Source organism: Pteronotus mesoamericanus, unplaced genomic scaffold (assembly GCF_021234165.1).
Source record: "Pteronotus mesoamericanus isolate MK-2021 breed Mesoamerican mustached bat unplaced genomic scaffold, CSHL_Meso_final scaffold_582, whole genome shotgun sequence".
Taxonomy (NCBI): domain Eukaryota; kingdom Metazoa; phylum Chordata; class Mammalia; order Chiroptera; family Mormoopidae; genus Pteronotus; species Pteronotus mesoamericanus.
In genome coordinates, this window is record NW_026555323.1 from 4,734,096 (window position 1) to 4,756,170 (window position 22,075).

The following is a 22,075-nucleotide window of genomic DNA, read 5'->3' on the forward strand; positions in this document are numbered from 1 at the left end:
ATTTTCTCTTTTGTGAAGTGCCTGTCAAATACTTGGCCAAGTTTTCTACTGAGCTGTTTCTTTTTCTTACTGTTTTATAGTCATTTTTATTTGTAATCAACTAAGTCCTTGGCTCATTTACGCACTGTAAAAATCTTTTCCCATTCTGTCTCTTTTTAAAATACTTGTCTCGAGATGAAAATGGGTTCTTAATTTTAAGAAAGTCCAATGTATCCTTTCCCCCCTTTACAGTTTTCCCTTATGGCAGTAATTGTTTACGTCTTGTATAAGAAATCTTCTCCTACCTCAACATGAAGACATCTTCCTATGTTATCTTCTGAAAAGTTCTATAACGTTGCCCTTCCCACGTAGGTTTGTAATGTTCATGGAGGCGGGTTCTGCTCAAGACACAAAATCGCACGGGCCTCCCAGCCTGAGAGCCTGTCCGGAATGCACGACCTGCGTTTCAGCAGAGGCATCGGGGCCTTCTCCCTTAGAACACAGCCCGCAGCCTCACTTTAATCTCCCTTCCCTGAGTGGAGCAGCCGTCTTCACACAAGCCTCAGCATTACTAAAACCCTGTCATAATTAAGAGATGAGATAACTTAGTCTATTTTTAAGAGCTATAAACTTGTTTTAAGATGCCGATTATCTGCTGCCAGATTGGTGTTCTTCGAACAGTTACCTGACTACCTTTTAAACGCCTCTAACGGCTGCCAGTGCCCAGAGGCCAAATGTCAAACGCCTCGCCTGGTATTCGAGGCGCTCCCCATCACCTGCTCCCCGTCTGTCTCTCCCTTACCTTTATCGCTGCCCTATACAAGCTCCGGCTCACCCAAGGCTTTTGTGCAGTATGTATTTTCTGAAGTAAACATTGGAGGGTCCCCCCTACCCCGCCGCAATACGTATATTCAGCTTTCCTAGCACCATCTATTGAAAAGACGTTCCTTCTCTCATCAATCAGCCTTGGCACTTTTGTCAAACAGCAGTTCACCAAGCTTGTGCGGTCCTAGTATTCCTGAGCTCTCTGTTCCATCCCGCCGGGCTCCAAAGCTACCCCATGCGAACACCAGGCGTTCTGGGTTACTATGGCCTTACAGCATGTCTCAGAGGAGGGGCCCCTGGCTAGAGCGAGGCAATCGGCAATTTCTCTCTCTCCGCCACCCTGATTAGTGTATGGGGGGCGGGGGGGTGGGGGGAGAGGCATGCGATCTAAACCAGTACAATCAAACTAACTTCAGGACATTTGCTGGGAATTCTGGGACACAACTGACCTCTCATGCTCTATACCAGTGCTCAACGTGGCCTCCACTAGCCACAGGTGGTTACTTCAATTATAATTAAAATTAAAAATTCAGCTCCTCCTATTTCAAGTGCTCAGCAGCTGCACAGGGCTAATGGCTCCCGTTCTGCACAGCACAGACACAGAACATTCCCATCATCATGGGGAGGTCCACGGAGCGGGGCTGCTTTAGAGGGCGCTGTGTGCGGGTGCAGGCCGGGCGCTGCCACGGTCCGCGCAAAGGCACCAACTTTGGGGCAGCGCGGACGCCTGCAGGGAGGCAGAAACCCGAACCCGAGCCAACGGAACCTACTCTCTCCTACACTGCTGTGATTTTACAGATTCCTCTACTTTAAAGACCAGTTTCAGCCAGGTCTCCTGTTGCTTGCAACCAGGACAACCTAATATGGACTAGTTTCAAAACGCTTTCAGGTATTTTAACTGAACTTCAAAGCCCATGAGGTTTAGAACTTGAATACTAGTCTCTCTTCCTATTAAACACTGAGCTTAGTAACTGGTACCATACACAGTCAATAAATAACTGGTTAATATAGCCAAGAAATGCTAATTATAGAAATTTACTTGGAATTACTATTAAGGAAATATCAAATAATAGAATTTGAGAATTAGTAACACCTTTCACAAAACTATATACCCACCTAAACCCTTATTTTCTACCATCCTTCATAACGAGACGGCTAGGATTTCTATACCCCTAAGTAATGATTTTTAGAAACTTCATTCAACTATACAAATGTGGAAAGTAGCAATAAAATGTTTTAATCATATACCTATATGAACACCAATTGCATAAAAAAGCATGCTGAATTTTAGAATTCCTATACAAATACTAGTTGCTATTTCTAAGTTCTTTTTGCAGAACATAAACATTTTTGAGGTTTTCAAGACAGATTCTGGAAATAACTCAAGCCCATAAATTACCAAAAAAATAACAAGCTGTATAAAAAGAAATTTCTATAAAATCAAAGCATGACAGAAATATTCGCCATTGAATTACAAGAAGTAAATTCCAATATAAATAATCAAGCTTTGGTTTATTCTCTAAGACTGAAGCATATAACACATTTATGAAGTTTTAATCACTAACCTCAACAATATTAAAAGTTTACCTTCTGGTATCTTACTACTAATGAATTAAACTAAGAACTACAATAAATATTCTTTGAGTAAAGAAATATAACCACATGTCAATGTACCTACATATATAATATTCTTCACAGACTATCCTTAGGGTATACAAGTATCAAAGCACACATTCAAAGTTGGGAATCAACCTACCAAACACAATTGTAAGATACGCTTACTTTTCCAAAATATAAGAAGTTCACATTACCATTAGGAACTGCTTACAAGCACAGCACTGACTATTTAGTTGTAAATTTAAAAGTAGAGTTACGACCAATCTATGCCAAGAAGATACCCCTTTCTTTAGACTACAGATTCCCTAGAGTTTCTCACAGAACTAAGCTATAAAAAATCAAAATAAATATTAAAACTATGCAGCTATCTGCTTAATATTAACTATGTGTTTTCACAGCCAAGTTTTTAAAAAAAACTGCATGTCTACATTAGCTCCCTTTTCTAAGAGAACTGAAATATCACAGATTATATATATCTCACTTTGCAGGCAGGCACAGAACATCATTTTACATAGGGCAAATACCCTGCCTCTTTTGCTTCTAGCTCTTACTGTAGTATGATATATATGCTGGATGATTCATATTTGGTGGGAAACTTCAAAACCTTGGGATTCTAAGTGTCTTGAATCCTTCTGAAGTATATCCAACAAAGGGACTTAAGTGCTAAGACAATAAAATAGCCGATACATCATCTTATTAGGAAAACGGCAGAAACGTAAGCCAGTTACCACTACGCTTCCAGTGTCTGGCACAATGCCTCGTACACATGATAAATATCAATGCAATAAATAAAAAAATAGAGAGACAATGCATTTCATTCAACAAATTTTTACCCTTTCTCTTTAACCTCTTTCAAAAGAATTACAATTCAAATCTAACACAATCCACAGCTTGGGAAGTACAAGAGAGTAAAACCTAGGCTGCTATTCTCTTAAGCTCTTTCAATAGCTACCCAAATCTTCAGGAGAAAGTCAAGGGCCTCATACCCCTCTGTGGGATCTGGTTTACTGCGCAGGTCTCGGCTATTTCTACTCTTCACACTATGCTACAGCTACACAGGGCTGATTCTAAGTCTATACCATAGCGGTGCCACGCCTCTGCCCCTGTCCCCCCATAAGCTAGCCCCTGACCTAGAACCCTTGCTTCTACCCCTTTTCCCTCGCCAACCCGACCCTCAGAGGAGTGTTCTCTGACCACTCTCCCGGTCCTCTGCCCCCTCCTTCTCTTACTGGTCCAAAATCTGGCCAATGTACCCAAGAACTGCCAGAGGAAAAAAGAACAATTTATCTGATCATCAGTACTAAAACACTCAATCCCCAACAGAGAGGGACCAAAAAAGGACACATAGGTGTTCATCAATAATCACAAGAAATGCATCACAGAAGTGTGAGCTATACTGTAAAATAATCTGTACCGCCCTTTTCCCCCATGACCTCCTGTTTGTATATCAACATCAATACTTCGATGGAGAAAAATCGGACCCCAACAAAATAAAAACCACACACAGAGATGCACAGTTCCTGATAAAAAGCACATAATGAAAACCAATAGTTGTGCGATGAGTGATCATATTCAAATACATAGCAAAATAAAAACCGTGACACGGAAACTGCAAGAGCTGCGGTGACCGCCGCATGAGGAGATGGTTCGGGGCGTGTGGGAAGAGGAGGGGCCATGAGGATCGCGTGCCTCACCCTGTGAATCACCGTCCTGCTGCGTCAGGCTCTGTTAGGGACAAAAGAGCAGGGCAGGGGGCTGGAGGTGGAGGGAGGCTCTGTCTCGTCTTCAGAGGTCTCATTACTTTTCCCCTTTCCCTGCCGCTCCACTGCAGCCCTGTAAAACATCAGGCAAGCCTCTTAACACTCCCTGTCTGCCCCATTCCCGTCCGCAGCACGGCGAGAAAGGAGTGTCGGCTCAGAAAGGTTCTCTGAGGACATTATAATACCGTCACAGAAACTTAACGGGATCACACCTCCAGTTCTTTAAGGTCAGCACTAGATAACCTCAGGAGACAAAAGTCATTTCTCTTTCTTTTATGCTCAGCTGAGGTACTAGAGTCCACCTCCCACACATCCTCACCAGACCCCTAAATAAAACTCAGAGGAGCGTTTATAACCACGTAGAATGGAACTATTTCTAATGGGTTCCTACTTTGCAATTCACAACAATGTTGGCATACTATTTTGAATTGCTCTTATTTAAGATCCTCTTAATTCATTTGGAAATAATCTCTAAATTCCTCTGTAATTTGAAAGCAGGCAGGGATTATTAAGACTCAACAAAGATTTTTTTTCTTTCTTTAGAATCTAAATTATCATCCTCTTACTTCATTTATCACTGTGCCTCAATTTCCTCAACTGTAAAATGGGGCCAATAGAGAGATTTAATAAGATACTAAAAATACAAATCTTGGAAGAATACCAGGCCATATTAAGTATTTGATAAATAGTATCTATTATTCTTGTTACAATGATCCTCACTCATTTTCTGTTCATTATTGAGGAAAACTTATTCCTGTTTGCTGCATGTTAAACATTACCGGTATAGGTATGACATCTTACCCACCCTCGGTGAAACAGTCCAGGGCTCCAGTGGATTCAGTGACAGGGCGGGGCGGGGGCGGGGCACAGTATCAAAGATCCAGGTTCTGATCGCAGTTCTGCCACTAAACTGCCATCTGACTCAGCACCAGTCATTTAACCTGGGTCTCAATTTCTACTTCTAAAAATGCTTGCCTTGGATATGAAGAGCAAATGAGATAATAAAAGTAGAATTTGTTTTAAGCACTGTGGTATTCCTGCGGTGAATAAAACACCTCTATTTGGGCACAGTTCACAAGACATTAACACGCAAGATCAATGGCCCTTGTATTTGGATCCTTAAGTGACAGCACAATGATATGAGTCACCACATAGACTACGCACTGATATTCTCCAATGCGATCAAGTCATAGGTATTTAAAAAATACTGAGCAGAAATATTTAATATTTCAAATATTCCTGCAAAACAAAAAAAGGATATAAAAGTAATTTCAGGCATTTATTATGTAGCAGCTGCTAAAATCCCCACTTTATGCCTTTAGAATAAAATTTATTTTGATGCAGAACCCGTCTATTGGTTCTGGGCTTTTATTTAGTTTAAATTCAATGTATATACACACATGTGTGTACACATAACAGCAACTGACTGGTGATTTTCATTTCTAGTTTCTCATACTTTAGGACATATCTAATGTTCTTATACAATTCTGTAATACAATTCGCATGTTTTTATATATTAATTTACTGAAAACGTGGTTCTAACACTTTGTATCTTTCAATTTAATTACTACTTTTTGTATCAATGCTTAACATGAAAATATTAAATGCACATCTGTGATGATATACTTTGTATGATGTCTCCTAATATAGGAAATAAATAAAACTCATTATCTATAAAAATTACATTCCTGAAAAGCAGTGTATAAACTTTTTCAAATAAGATACTATTTAAAACACAGGAGTGATACTCTCCATTTCAAAGAAATCCAGTTATGAAGGTTCTTATATGAAGTTTATCTTAATGACAACCTAATTTACGAATTGTGAGTTTCCATCTTCATATAGTTCGTTTCCTCAACATAGAAAGGATATACATCCTACAAGACACTGCAAGCCTTAATTTAAAATACCTGTCACTTAAAATATGTAAATGTTGTTTTTAAAAGCTATGTAGAAATGCTATTAGCTATATTTAAAATGTTAAAATTAACTAAAGTTTTAAACGCTAGTATGAAAATACCAGCAGTAGGAAACAAGGAAGAGCAAAAGTAGAACTTCATTCTGGAGAGGGTTCCTAACACCCCTGGTTAAAAACTGAACAGCAGATAAATGTGAGCGTCATGTCTTTCTGCCTGTTCATCCTCACTATTCACCCACCAACACCTTTAATACATATCTACCACAGTGCTCCTAGAAAACACGCTAAACCCAACGCCACAGGCACAACACGTGTGCGTCCTTATGCTGCAGACTGCGCGGCTGGATCACCGACTCCGGAGCCCCCTCTCCATTCCCTGCACGGTGCACCCCAACAGAACTTGTGTTTGGGATACAACAGAAGGACATCTGCGGAAGACTCCATTTTAATATACTCAAAGCTCTGTCAAGGGTATTTTAGTAATATTAGGGACAGTAAAATCCTGCTGATTTTAAAGACTAACACACACGCAACAGGAAATCAGTAAATTCAGGTAAGAGCCTTATGGAGGCTGTTGGCCAAGTTCTCAGTTTCGCGTCTGATCGCACTGCATAAGGAATCACACACACGTCCACCGCTCACAGCTGTCTCTGTGCCTCCTTTTAGTGTGTCCTCAGCTGCAGGAGATGGCTGGACAGTCTAGACCACCACACAGCAACGTGTCAGGAGTTACAGACACAAAATCCTCAGTTGGAAAAAGTGGATCTCAACGATTTATAAAACTTGGGCAGAAAGAATAGTCTTCTGGTCTGAATTAGAAACCTCTGAATAACATCACTTTGCAGAGCTCACAGCGCACAAGCGCCCCTCAAATATTTTTGTGAAATGAACAAATGGACATCAAAATGTGTGCTTCCAATTACTACAACTATATGAAAGGAAACTATGTGTAAAAGGAAAAAATACTTACAATGGCATTCTAAAAATACCCTTAGATATTAGTAAAGCATTTTGAAAAGCAGCCCACAGGAAACTCAGCGTAAGCATCTGCTATCAGTTTGGCTCACATCAATCTCTCTGGTTGCATTAGCGTAAGCCACGGCCACTGCTGATGAAGAGAACTCAGCTACAGACACACTGCTAGCGAGGGTGCAGTCGTAGCACCTTCCATGTGTGGGAGAGAGTATCTTACAGGTGTAACCACCGCCGTCTTACAACGCAGGTTCACTAACGTACACGAAAGGCGAATTAAGCCTTATAGTTCATCCTCACAACAAATTAACCCTTTGTAAATGACTGTGTATTCTATCCACTGTGTTAATGTGATTCAGAACTTCATAAAAACCTACTGGTAAGATTTATGTTCACTTCTAAATATTCTGATGAAAAAGAATGTATCAAAATCCCTGTTGATAACTGGGCTGCAAAAGTTTTTCCTCATACTGAAGCAGACTGTACTATAGGAGACTATTAAAAAAAAAATGCTTGGGATCTCTTCTCTGACACTTTGACTGCTGGCCCAGCAGAGGGGAAGATGAGGGAGTCTTCGGACACTTCTGGGAGGACTGAGTCAGGCTTTCTCCTTCACAGTCGCTCAGGAAGCCAGCCGGGCTGCGCAAAGCGCCCTCGGCTTCGGGGCCGGGAGCAGCACCGCCGCAGAAAGGCGCACGGGGGCCAGGGTCCCGAAAGGCTGCCCCCGCGGTGAAACCCGCTCCGACATCTACTTGTTGCCAGTATTACAGGCAATTCTACAATTCGTTTTACTTAAGGCTGTGCACATTTTTATAGAAATAGAGATTTTAAAGATAAGACATCCTTTGAAACTAAACACGCCAGGGATACCCCCCATTTCAAGGACATGCTGTTACAAAGTCTCTTCTAAAGCTCACCCAAATGGTGACCCCTAACTTACAAAATTTTGATTAAAAATTCATTATGGCTATGTAATGGAAAAAGTCTACTGAATAGTTTGTACCACATGTAAGTGCGTAAGATATACCAAAATGCTCAGTGATCTAAAGCAGTTTACAACTGATATAACTGAGGGGCATAACCATGCGGTTTAACCGGAGTGTTCAACCAAAGCCCCATCGAAAGCCCCCTACGCTTTCAGGGCGGGTTCCCAGCAGCGAGCGGCACAAATAGTGCCTGGCAATCAAGCAACAGAGACGAGTCCGAGCTTTCACTACGCTACACTTTTCCCTCTCTTTTCAAACAACTGTTAACTGCTAAAAAGTAATAAAAGTGCTCTTTTACTAAAAGTAGAATTTTTTTTTTTTTTTGCAGTAACAATTACCATCCAAAAAGGAATGGCTAAGGCAGAGCCATAGAGGGTGAATTTAAAACTCATGGTCAGCACTAGGACATCATCTGTGGAGGCGAATAAATTAGATTTCTACACAGTAAAGCATCTCCATCTTAATTCCAGCTATTTGACTAAACTCTGGAGCGAGACTCGACCCTTCCTGTGCAGAGAGTTGTGAGTCATTTCACGTGGTCCCAGCGCTGTCACCAGGAAACACCTAATTCCCTGGGGTAAGTTGCCTATTTCAATAAACTTGCCAAAGTATGTATCTTTTCAAGTAGTGAAAATAACTGAGTAAAAATGAAGCAAAATCTCTACATAGAAACAAAAAAGACAAAAGATCAAACTCATTTAAAATGCCACTAGAAAGATACATGGAAAGTTACCTTTCATAAGATTTTGCAACAGAAAAGAATGGAAGTAGAAGCATATTGGTTCTCCTTTCTGAAAGTTCAGTTTTAAAACACTTTCTGAATAGAAAGAAATCATTCATTAAAAATCCCTTCCCTTTCTTCCCTTACTTAAGCTGGCGGAGCTGCGAGAGATCCTGAGCAGCCGACAAAGGAACAGGAGGACACCCTCCCCCCTCAACTAACACTATTAGCAAAAGAGAAACATCATTTACATCGCTTTCTTTCACTTCCTTCACGTTTAGAGTTGTGGGCAATCACGGACATAAATAACTAAGACACTAAAACTACAACGCCCTACTATCCGAAGTGATGCTAGGGTTTCAGAATATGAATTTAAAAATTCATAAAATAAGTAATCACAGATGAAACGCTAGGTTGTGCTGGCTGTATGGCACAACCGCACAGTTTATTTTGTCTCAGTGAGTAAGATGTATTTATAATGTAAGTGGTTAATCATATTGCAACAATTAGAGCCTTCTAAAAAATGACTCAGAGAAAAGATGTATCTGTAACCGATTTATATCTGGGATGTAAAAAACAGTCTGACAGCTCAAGCCATTACATGAAGACCAGCATTCCCTGCGACTCAGGCCACCAGGCTGTTACCTCGACGATGTCCGAGTTGGTCCTGCTCTCGTGCGGCTCGTTGTACTCGGTGTACTTGAGGAGCACCTTGTCCATGTCGGTGCTGGCGTACTGGAACAGCTTGTTGGAGCTGTTGAAGATGATGAGCGCGATCTCACAGTCACAGAGCACGCTGAGTTCGTAGGCCTTCTTCATTAACCCGAACTTCCTCTTTGTGAAGGTGACCTAGACAATCAAAGAAACAAACGTGTTTGCTAAAAGCGTCAGGAGTAACTGAATATGGGCTACCTGAAGAGGGGTCTTCCCAAAGCTGAGCCCTATTTCAAAGACAGAAAAGGGGGGAGTTCACTGGCGATCCCTTACCATCTAATTAAAAATGGTTCCCATCAGAAACCCCAAGTCCTACACCGACGAACCCATCACCTTTCAGGCTTGTGCAAAACAACTAAGCACACCCACTAATCTAACTCGCACACCCCTCCCCTCTACGCCCTTTTATTGCAGCCGCTAAAATTCCCAGTCGAGGATCAGCAAATTCCCTCACGTCCTCTGAATGTGTGTCTTTCACTGAAACCTGTCGCCGGAAGTCCTCTCAAATAGAGACCAATTTTTGTTCGTTTTTAAATACTACATCCCCTATCCTGAAGGACCTGGAAGGTACGTCCTTTTTGTTCCCTCCCAAATTCTCTCCCCCAAATTATTTCTCCTTCCGTCCCCTTCAAAACCCCCGGATACCTTACAGCTCATGCCATGACATCTGTACCACCCAATGACCCTCCCTGCGGTGGGCGCCAAGACCCCCGGTCGCTCTCCCTCATGCACCGGTAAGTGTCACCTGACCACTTCTCTTTCTAGCCCTGCTCTTACCCCTGGTGACCGCAGCACCTGTGGGGGGAAAATCACGACAAACACTGTGGCCTCTCAGTTCCTCCTTCTACCTTCCAAATGCCCAACCTCCCCCACTGTCAAATGCCCGCTCCTAAAACCGTACCTTTAACTTGCCACCACCAATAAGCACATCACCCCCGCCGCCTCACTGCCTATCTTCCAGCTCCCCTATGTTGCATTCTCTCTCCAGAAATTCTTTAACCTTTATCAAGTCCCCCAATTACTATCTCACCACTTTGCTACTACCTATTCTCATGTCCGTTCGTGCCTCTAGGTTCCGTGATCTGTCACTGTTTCCACTCCCTTGCAGACACGCACAGCGTCTCTGCCCTTCTCTCATTAACATACGTGCCTGGCACGGCCCCAGTCAGGGCCTGACCCCCTACTCACGTAACAAATTATCCCCGTCTCTTTATCCAAGTACTCACGCTTCTTCTGAGGACACGTGCACACACAGAGATGCGCATGCACGCGCGTGCGCACGCGATGTTTCTAAACTGATGATCATAAATCTCAACCAACACTCAGCGCTGCCTGACGATCCGAACGGCACTCACCTCGTTAGCCCATTCTCCAAGCCAGCCACTTCCCGCCTTCTCTCCCTCAACCTCACGCTGTCTCAGCCCACGGAGAGAACAGGAATGGCACTTCCCATCGCCAAATCACCGGTTTCCACACTTCGTCTGTGCCTTTCCACGCTCTCCCTTCTCTGCCTTAGTGTTGGCATTTCTGTTCCTCCTCCTCCCCATATGCCATCTGCTGCCCTCCCTTCCCCCACCAGTGGCTTCCGCCCTCTCTGCCAGACCGAAGGCCGTAAGCACACAGCCTTGCTCGAGCTCCGGATTCCACACTGCCCCTCCAGCTGCCACTCCTCCTCCTCCGCGCTCTACGGCAGCGCACGGCGTCTGAAAGAAACGTTCCGGTGGTCTCCAATCTCACACCGCCTCCGCTCTCCTCGACCTACTGCACTCAGACTTCCATTCCCCACGTTCCACTAAGACTTGTCAGTAACAACCTTCAGTTTATGGGATTCAAGTCAATGGCTCCTTTTTTGTTCTTATCCTAGAATGTACATCAGCAGCATCTGAGAAAGTTGACCATATTCTCATTCTTCCAACACTTCCTTTACCAACTAAGGCACAACACTCTCCAGGTCTCCCGCTGACCCCGGTGACCGCTGCCCCTCGGCCTCGGGGGCGGCGTCCTCTTCCTCTGCCCCGCCCCTGTGCACTCAGGCACCCGCGGGCTCCAGACTTGAGCTCCTCCTCCTCTCGACCCTCACAGGCCTTGCCAGGTTCGTAATTTTTAAAAACAACAAATGCGCTCTTTCCAGTGTTTCCCATTTCCACGGCTGGCACCACCTTCCATCCAAACAATGTCAAAAAATCTAAGGGCTCTTCTTGATCCACCAACAAATTGTGTCTACTCGACCTCTCAAACATGCCTCAGATGTACACACTTCTGTCTACCCCACGGCCACCCTAGGCTAACATCTCTAATGTGTATTATTTATAGAGTCACCTTACTGGATTTCCTGTGTCACCTACTGCACCCTATAGTAATATTTGCCATATACCTGCCAGAGTGATATTTTTGACATATAAATACAAATGTGCAAGTGGGAGTTTAGTTTTTCACTGCATCCAAAGTAATATCCAAGCTCATTAAGCAAACAAAATAAACGATCTGGCCTCATTCTCTCTAACTGACCTTATTTCATCACTCACAATTACCTTGATTACTAAGAATTCCTCCTATAAATATGAATCCTTTTTTGAAACAGGCTTATACTTTTTGGTACATGACACATATTTAACTTCATTTTATTTTTATGTACTATAAAATTTAAATAATTTTTAAATATCAGTATTAATAAAGCTATTTCAGGATTTATTAGGCAAAATAAATAAAAGTTTAATTTTTAAATTGGCATTTTACTCCAGGATTATAATCACTGTAAAGAAAGAATAAAGCTAAAGAACCTTACCTATATAACTCGGGGAAGCTCTAAGAACACCAAGCAGTATGAAAGCAAACAAACTAACGACAACCAAAAAATCCCTCAAAACCAAAAATGGCACCAAGGCATATTATATATAAGCTATATAAAATCAAAGTTTTTTTAAAAAACCTGGAAAAAAGCCAAAGGGGGGGAAAAAACCTTATATACAGAAGTGCAAATATAAGAATGACATCCAATTTCTCCTCAGAAACCAGGCAAAGAAGAAGAGTGAAGGGACATGTTTAACGTGTCAAGGGGGCAACTCACTAACCTAAAATGCTGTATCTTGAGAAATTATACTTCAAAAGAAATAAAGGCTTTCCTAGACAAACAAAAATGGAGGAAACCCATTGTCAGTAGACGCGCCGTGAAAGAAGTGTTGAAGGAGTTCTTCAGAGAGAAGGAAAATAACGCAGACCAGAAACTGATCTACATAAAGGAAGAGCATCAGGGATACGCTTTTGTTGCTGCTGTTCTTAACTGATCTAGCAGGTAACAGTTTGTTCAAAAGGACAGCAACAGCATATTGGTTATAGCTTAGGTAATAGTGGAAAGAATAACAGCAACAATACAAGGGATAGGAAGGAGGAATTAGGAATACTTTGTTACTCTAAGGTAGTTATACTACCTGTGAGGCTGTATAGTGTTATTTGAAAGCAGATTTGGATTAGCTGCAAGTGTACATTGCAAGTCTAAGGCAACCATTAAAAAGAGTAAAAAAAAAAAAAAAAAGTATAACTGGTATGCTAAGAAAGGAGAGAAAATGGAAGCAAAATAATCAATTAAAACCACAAAAAGAAGGGAGTATAAGACAAAATTAAAAACAAAAACAAAAAACAAGAGTAACAAATAGAACACAAGTATGGTATATGATAGATATTAATTCAACTAGATCAACAATCACTTTAAAAGTCAATGTTCTAAATATACCAATTAAAAAATAAAGATTGTCGGGTAATCAGAAAACAATACCTAACAATATACGTTGTCCACAAGCAGTCCACTTTCAGTATAAAGACACACATAGAGTACAAGTAAAGAGGTGGAGAAAAATATCCTCTGCTAACACTAATCAAAAGAAAACTGAAGAAGCTATGTTTATTCCAGAGAGAGCAGATTTCAGAGCAAGGAAAATTATCAGAAATAAAGAAGGGCATTACATAATGATCAAGGGGTCCATTCTCCAGGAAGACATAACAATCCTTAGTTCCTTAAAATGCATGAACCAAACAACAGAGCGTCAAAGATCTGTGAGGCAAGGAGAAATAGATGAATTCATTATTACAGTAGGAGATTTCAATACTTTTCTACCAAAAATGTTGGAGGCAATCCGTAAGGTCGGATCTAATTGATACTGACTTCATACAACAACAGCAGGAATATACATTACTTTCAAGCTCACATGAAGCATTCACTAAGACACATTATGGGCCATAAAATACAACTTAACAAATTTAAAAGAATCGAAATCATACAATGCATGCTCTCAGATGACAATGAAAATAAACACACACAAAAAAAATCAGTAATAGAAAGACAGCTGGAAAATCCCAAAATACTCAGAGATGAAATAGCACACTTCTAAATAACACAGAAATCAAAGAAGAACTCTCAAGAGAAATTAACTATTTTGAACTAAATGAAAATGAAAATACAACTTCTCAAAATTTGTGGGATGCAATGAAAGCAAAGTTTAGAGGAAATTTATAGCATTGAATGCACATATTAGCAAAGAAGAAAGACTTAAAATCAATCATTTAAGCCACCACCTTAAGAAATTTTTAAAAGAGCAAGTCAATCCAATGAAAGCAAAAGAAAGAATTAAGAGCAGAAAACAAAACTGAAAATAGGAAATCAATAGAGTAAAATCAACAAAACCAAAAACTGGCTATCTGAATACCTCCAGGGTAACTAAGAAAGAAAAAAAAAATTACTACTATCAGAAATGAAAGAAGGGACATCACAACTCAACTGCAGGTCCCACGGGTAAAAAAAATAATATAAACAACTCTATGCCTGTACGTTTGATAATCTGGATGAAGAAAGCGATTCCTGGAAACAAACAATCTTCCAAAACACACAAGAAAAAAATAGGCCTAGTCAGACTATTATTGGATCAATAATTAACAGCCTTCTAAAACAGAAAGCACCAGGCCCAGATGAGTTCCCTGGTGAATTCTACCAAACATTTAGGAAATTATACCAATACTTTACAATCTCCTAGAAGATAGAAACAGTACCCCCTTATCTGCAGTTTTCCTTTACAAGGTTACCCGTGGTACTCTGTGCCGTGAAAATATTAAATGGGACATTTTAGAATAAACAGTTCACACGGTTTAAATCGGGCACTGTCCGAGGAGCACAATGAACTCTCTCACCGTCCTGCCCAGGATGGGCACTGGTCCAGCATATCCACACTGTATATGCGACTTACCTGTTAGTAATTTAGCAGTCGTCTTATGTTCAAATCACCCTTATTTTACTTAGTAACGGTCCCAAAGCCCAACAGCAGTGATTGAGGCTGGCAACTTGGACATGCCAAAGAGAGGCCGTAAAGTGCTTCCTTTAAGTGAAGAGGCATGTACGAACAGGGGAAACATAGTATATATAAGGGTTTGGGATTATTTGGAGTTCCAGGCATCCACCGGGGGTCTTGGAATGTGTCACCCATGGATAAGGGGGAAGTACTGTACTGACTATAGCTTAAAACCATTCTTCCTAGAAGATTAGGTAAAACAAAGTTAGATACAAAACAGGAAAATAACCCTTCAGAGTTTACATTTTCCCTCACCTTTAAAGTTTTCTCTTTTCTTTTCAATTTTTACTGTATTGTTGCCTATTACCACTTGCCCCCCTTGTCCCCACCCCCCCGCAATTACCACAATGTTGCAATTAGATGTTTATGGATGCCATACAGGTATTTCCCTTCTAGGCCATATTTTTGTAAGACCTCTTCTTCTCATTGCTGAGCTACAGTGGCAGAGTCCGTCTTTTTAACAAGGCCCTTTACTTAACTTAAAAACTTCCAGGGCACAGTCATCTTTTCCTGGCACTCCACTCCCTCGGGTCACGGGGGGTCCTTTCCCCTGGTAGGCGCAGTCTCTCCGCGCGCCTGGTGAGAGCTCAGGGGATATGAGGCACTTTGCTACTTCTGTGCTTGTTGTTATCCCCAAATGAACCCTATTTTACATGTGTGCTGCATGTATTTGTGAAGCAGGTCCCCATGCCTCCCCGACACGTCAAAATCCTCCGATCTGTAAAGGGAAATTTACTCGCGGCCTTGCTTAGAATCATTTCTTTGGAATTAGGGACTGGTTTCAGTCTTCTCTATTTCATCAGCCTTGGTAATGAATCCTACTGAGTGAGCCTTACACTTGAGCTAAGGGCCTTCATGAGCTGAACAAGGGCCCTCTTCAACTCGGTATATGGGCAGCCCTAACCGCTCCCACTGACGTTCCTACCAGTTGCTCAGTTGAGTTTTGTTTCCAATTATATCCATATGGCCAGATGAACTACTACTCAGGCTTTGCAGAACACACTTTTAGTACTGTTCTGTTCCTTGTAGCTGTCTTAAAACTTCTCCTGAGCCCTGGCCGGTGTGGCTCAGTGGTCTGTGCGCTGGCCCGAGAACCAAAGGGTCGCCGGTTCAATTCCCAGTCAGGGCACGTGCGTGGGTTGTGGGCCAAGTCCCCAGTAAGGGGCGTGTGAGAGGCAACTACACATTGATGTCTCTCTCCCTCTTTCTCCCTCCCTTCCCCTCTAAAAATAAATAAATAAAATCCTAAAGAGAGAGAGAGAGAAACATCTCCTGATAAGGAGCTTTTCCAGTGACAGTATCTCTGCCTCATGCATATGCTTTGAATAGTTCATCTACAATAACCTGGGAAATCATTTTTCCCTTTTTTCTTTGGGGGAGTTGTCAAGTTTTCCTTTCAAGGGCCAGAGAGTAGAGACTTTAGACCTCCGAGCCACAGGGTCCCTGGGGGAACTGACTGCCCAACGATGCTGCTGTCGAGAGGAAACAGCCACGGACAGTTGCGTGAACACATGGGCACGGCCATGCTCTGACAGCGCGGTGTTTGTAACGGCAGGCGGCCGGCCCACGGGCCGGTTTGTCAGCCCCTGCGTTAAGCCCGTGCGGCTTTTGGTCTTTATCTATCAGTACCGTTAAAATTATCCTGAGTGGGTCGGAGTTTACTGACTTTGGTACCTGAATCATAGGGGGTTGGCAAACATAGGTTTACAGCTGTGAGTACACAAAACACAGAGTTTATTCTTGTATTATTTGTTCATTGTTGCATTATTTTCCATATGAACTGTAAACCTACGTTTGCCAACCCCATATACAAATGTTTTAGAATATTTGTGATAGTACGAGTTGTAAAAAAAATTCTCATTATTTGTCGGTGAACGAGAAAATTTAACTGACCAGAACCCAATCACTGATAGCCAAGGCTAACTTAGGTGCTACCTACTGGTGAAAACAGAGGTGATAATCTAAAATGATCGAGATACAGAAAACTAACAAACAAACGTACAGAAGATTAAATATATTATGATAAATCTATGCAAAGGAATGGTAGTGGTAGAGTTGCAGTGATTTTACTTTTCTTCTTTTCTGCCTATATTTTTTGCAATTAACACACTTGATTTCTGAAATAAAAATTTCTTTAAAGCACATGATAAAAAGCCAAAACTTTTTGACTGTTAAAATATTTAATTTAGAAATAAAATTATTTAGACTTGAAATTAAATTTAAGAAAAAAATCAACCATTTTATCCTACACTCCTTTTTAAAAAAAATTATTTACATCAATTACATAGATAAATTAAAATTTCATTTACCTGTCGGTTCCTTTCATCCATTATGCGTGTGATTTGTATTTTCTTCCGCCCCATTTTCAGTCACCTTTCCTTCCTTATAGTCCAAATATTTAATTCAAAAATTAATTTTCTTCAATACCCTAATGCATCGTACACAGCTTCTATTATTTCAGCTTCTAGTCCAAGGGCTACAGCTGAAATTTTCTATAAGATCTAAAAGAAAACACAAATTAGAAAATTTAAGTTCTATAAATTTGCAAGTCATGAAAATGTTATACAAATTTCAAACCTGTTTCTATGCTGCACACTCACAGCATTATTAGTCGAAATTTCTAGTTACATAAAATTAGTAAATATTTTGCCCGTAAAATTATCTCTTGAATCTTTTCGTGCCTCTAGTTCTAGCTATAAGAGTGCCATTGTAACCTTTGAGTTTTTCTCAATGCAAATAAAAGCAACAACAAGAGCCAATACTTATTGGGATTTTTCTATGTGACAGAAACTTTTCTAAACATCTGATATGTTTTAACTCATTCAATCCTAACTACAGTCTTCTGAGTTACACCATATTCTTTCATGTATAGGCCATGTATAATGCACACTTTGTTGGCCAAATTTTTGAGGGAAATATAAGGATGTGTGTTACACATGGGTAGTACTATTTCTGTATCTATATAAATGTTTTTAATTCTTTGATTTATGCTTATATGTTAAAAGTGTAACTCTAGAAAGCAATAACAATATCTGTATGCAAAATAATACACTGGAATACGATATCAGTTTTATTTCTAACTATAAATAAATAATTTAATTAAAAAATTAAAGCAAAAGATTTTCTTCCTTAAAGTTTGGGCCAAAAATGTGGGTGTGCATTATACATGGGAATGCATTACATGCAGCAAAATAAGGTAATTATTATCTGATTTTATAAATAAGGTTACTGAAGCACAAAGATATATAATGTGTCCAAAGTCACACAGTAAGGAGCAGAGTGTAGAATATGAACTCAGGGAGTCTAGACCCAGAGTTTCTTCTCTTAAACATTATATAATATTCTTAAAGCTTCTTATGGTCTCCATGTCCAAGGGTGAACTAAAAATCTGGATGTCCTCAATCTGCCTTTCCAAACTCTACTTGCCATAGACACCAGCAAAATAACAATTTGTCAACCCACTAAGACACTATATATTTCCATAATAAGATGCACTTCACCCCGGCTGGCGTGGCTCAGTGGACTGAGCGCCGGCCTGCGAACCAAAGGGTCGCCGGTCTGATTCCCAGCCAGGGCGCACGCCTGGGCTGCAGGCCAGGTCCCAAGTTGTGGGCACGCAAGAGGCAACCACACGTTGATGCTTCTCTCCCTTCCTTTCTCCCTCCTTTCCCCTCTCTCTAAAAATAAATAAAATCTTTTAAAAATATATGCATTTAAAGGAAATACTATTCTGTTAGTTACTTAAGAGACTCCTTATTAGTCAAGAGTCCATTGGAATGTCACCTCCCCGATGAAGCCGAGACCAATCCCCGTTGGTCGAATACACCATAGCACCTCACTTTGTGGGTGTGGACATATAAATTCCAAGTCCATTTCTCTCTGAGTCTGTGAATCCTTCAAAAACAAGGATTTTCTATTCCATTTATCACTATGGTACAAGGACTGGCAATGATACAATGTGTCACGCTGTGAATGACAGTTGTATCAAACACTGAGCGCTTTCAAAACTTATATAATAAAAATATTTTTGGAGAGACGAGAAACAAAATACTAAAGCATTTCAGAAAATGCGCAAAAATTAATTCCCAGGGAAATTCTATTCAAGTATTTTTAATACTATACATGTGTATCTATAAAACTTCAATTGTACAGGGCAAATCCAAGGTTTGATTAAATCTGGCTGTTGCTCAAAATTAATAAGCTTTTCAATTTCTATCATTACCATAGCAAAAATCCTGAATTCTAGAACACATCTAAGCATTTTGCTTTTGACAATGGTGGAGTAGGTTGCTTCAAACAAACCTTCCTCACAGAACAACTGGAAAAACAAAATAAAAAGTAACCTGTTTAAAACCACTGGAGAACTTTCAATACAGTAAGAATTTGTAGGACTGAGATCTGGAAGAAATAGACGAGACCAGACTTCAGACTCCTTTTCCCCAAGAGTCATTAAATCACTGGCTGAGAGCCTGAGAAGCTAAGCAGAGATTTATGGGTGGGGGCACAAAAATGAGATCCAGGGCCTGCCAAGGAGGAACAGCCCCAGTAAACACGCGAGGCCTCTGGAGAAAACCCAAAGGACTACACCCTAGGTACAGAGGTAAACCAGAAACGGACCAGGCCACATAAGGAGGGAAACGCAGCTTCCAATCACCTCCATCGCTGCTTAAGGCAAGGTGATCTGACCTATCTAATGTTGTTAACCCAGCTCTACACTAGTCAAATCTTCTCAAAAGATTTTAGCTAAAGTAAAACTTATTAGATAAAAAGGTATCATCCAGAAATTCAAATTACTTTATCATTTTTATATAAAACGTCTAAAAGTAAAAAATAAAAGTCAAGACCTAAGACCCAAATTTTAAAATGGCAATAGTAGATCCAGATAATGTTTTATACAAAGGACTTTAAAATAAGTTGATATGTTCGATGAATTAAAAAAACATTTTAGCAATTCTTTAAAGTATGAAAAACGTAGAACTAAAAAATATGATTTTGAAAACAGATTTTAGGAAATCGATGAAGTCAACAACAGATTAGATACAGCTAAAGAAAGGATCACCGAACCAAAAGATCATAAAAAGTAAAATACTTATATTGAAGCCCAAAAAGATACAATAGAAAACACAGAAAAGAGTGGGAAAAATTACGAAACATGGAGAGACAATCCAAGATACATGTAACTGGAGTTCCGGAAAGAAAGAACATAGGAGGAAGAAGAAGTACTTAAAGACATAATGGTTAAAAATTCAGGAGCATCACCAAGTGGGATTTATTTCTATAATACAAAGATAATTCAACACACTTCAAGTAATGAAGGTGATCATCACAATAAGAGAACGAAGGAATGAAACACATCATCATCTTGATGCAGGAAAAGGATCTGACAAAATGCACTACTCTTTTGTAATAAAAGCAACCAACTAGGAATAAAAGGAAACTAATTTCAATATAATAAAAATTGTTTAGGAAAACCCCATGGCTTACACCATAATCAATGGTGAAAGACATAGATTTTCCTCTACGATGGAAAACAAGACAAGGATGATTGATTTTGCCACTTCTACTCAACAATGTAGTAGAAGTTCAAGTCAGAGCAATTAAACAAGAAAAATAAATAAGACAACCAAATTAGAAAGGAAAAAGTATCTTGCATGTGGAATCCCTTGAAAATGCCTCAAAAACCTTGTTAGAACTAATAAACAAATTCATCAAAATAGTTGGATACAAATCAACACACACACACAGTTTCATTTCTATGTATTAACAATGAAAAGTTTGAAGAATTCCACTTACAATAGCATCAAAAAGAGTAAAATTAAAAAGAGGAATTAACTTAGTCAACAACATGAAACATGTACACTAAAAACTAAAATAGAAAAATTGACAAAAGAAATTAAGACTATACAATAAATAGAAAGGCAATCCATTTTCATAGATTGAAAGACGATGTCATTACCATGTCAATATTACACAAAGCAATCTACAAATTCAATGTAGTCCCTATCAAAATCCCAATGGGGAAAACAAAGAGGAAAGCCATTCTAAAATTTACATGGAATCTCAAGAAACTCCAGAAAGCCATAAAAATCTTGAAGGAAAAGAAAGCTGGAGGACTCACAGTCCCTACGGTCAAAAGTTTCTACAAAACAACAGTAATCAAAATACAGGGGCGAGCAAAAGGAGGCTTACAGTTGTGAATGACATCCTTTCGAGTTAAAGCTATTGTAATAATCATACCCTGCATGTCTTTTTCCACATGAACAACTGTAAACCTACTTTTGCCCACCCCTGTAGTATGGTGCTAGCATAAAGACAGACATACAGACCTACTTAACACAACAGAGGGACCAGAAATAAATCCCTGCACACATGGTCAAATGCCAAAGAGTGACAATGGACACTATCAACACAGTAAAACAGCAACCCATAGAACAGGAGAAAATAACTTAATCACATTATCTCATACAATATTGATATCAGGAATATATTTTAAAACCTCTAATATTCAATAACAAAAAATAAACCACTCAATTTAAAAAATTGGCAAAGGTCTTGAACAGACATTTCTCCAAGGAAGATATGAAAATAAGCCCATGAAAAGATGCTCAAAATCCCTACTGTCACAAATGCAAATCAAAACCACAATATGAAACCACTTGACACCCATCTGAATGGCTAATTTTCAAAACAAAACAAACAAAAACACAAAATAAGTGTTAAAAGGGAAGTGGAGAGATTGGAACCACTGAGCACTGCTTTGTAAATGTAAAATGGTAAATTTGCTGTGGCAAACGGTATGTTGGTGACTCAAAAAAATTAATGTAGAATTATCATTTGATCCAACAATTCCACTCCTTGGTATATACACACAAAAAATTAAAATAAGGACTCAAGTAACATAACCTGTACACCTGCTGATAGGAGCATTATTCACAATAGTCAAAACGTGCAAATAACCCAAATGTCCATGAGCACATGAATGGAGACGCAAAACAAACGAAAACACAGAGAAGTATAGTATACACATACTATAAACATAAAGTGGAATATTTTTCTGCCTTAAAAAAGGAAATCCTACCACATAATGAATCTTGAAAATATTATGCTAAGTAAAATAAGTCAGCTACAAAACAAATAACTGTATGCTTCCACTTATATGAGGTACCTGGAGCAGTCAAATTCATAGAAACAGGAAAAGTTAAATGGTAGTTGCCAGCGACAGAAGGGAGGCAGGAATGGGAGGAATT

At 39.9% G+C, this 22,075-nt stretch overlaps 1 protein-coding gene across 6 annotated transcripts in view; it reads right to left on the reverse strand.

Moving 5' to 3' along the window:
* The window catches only part of MEF2A (myocyte enhancer factor 2A), a 96,702-nt gene that overhangs the window by 31,722 nt on the left and 42,905 nt on the right, over positions 1–22,075 (reverse strand). For all 6 annotated transcript variants that reach the window (XM_054561913.1, XM_054561911.1, XM_054561908.1 and 3 more), the window contains exons 3-4: positions 17,138–17,329; positions 9,424–9,627 (exon numbers count right to left, since the gene is read on the reverse strand). In XM_054561913.1, the coding sequence (XP_054417888.1) occupies positions 9,424–9,627; positions 17,138–17,191 (258 nt within the window). In that variant the 5' untranslated portion in view covers positions 17,192–17,329. The remainder of the gene's footprint in view (positions 1–9,423; positions 9,628–17,137; positions 17,330–22,075) is intronic.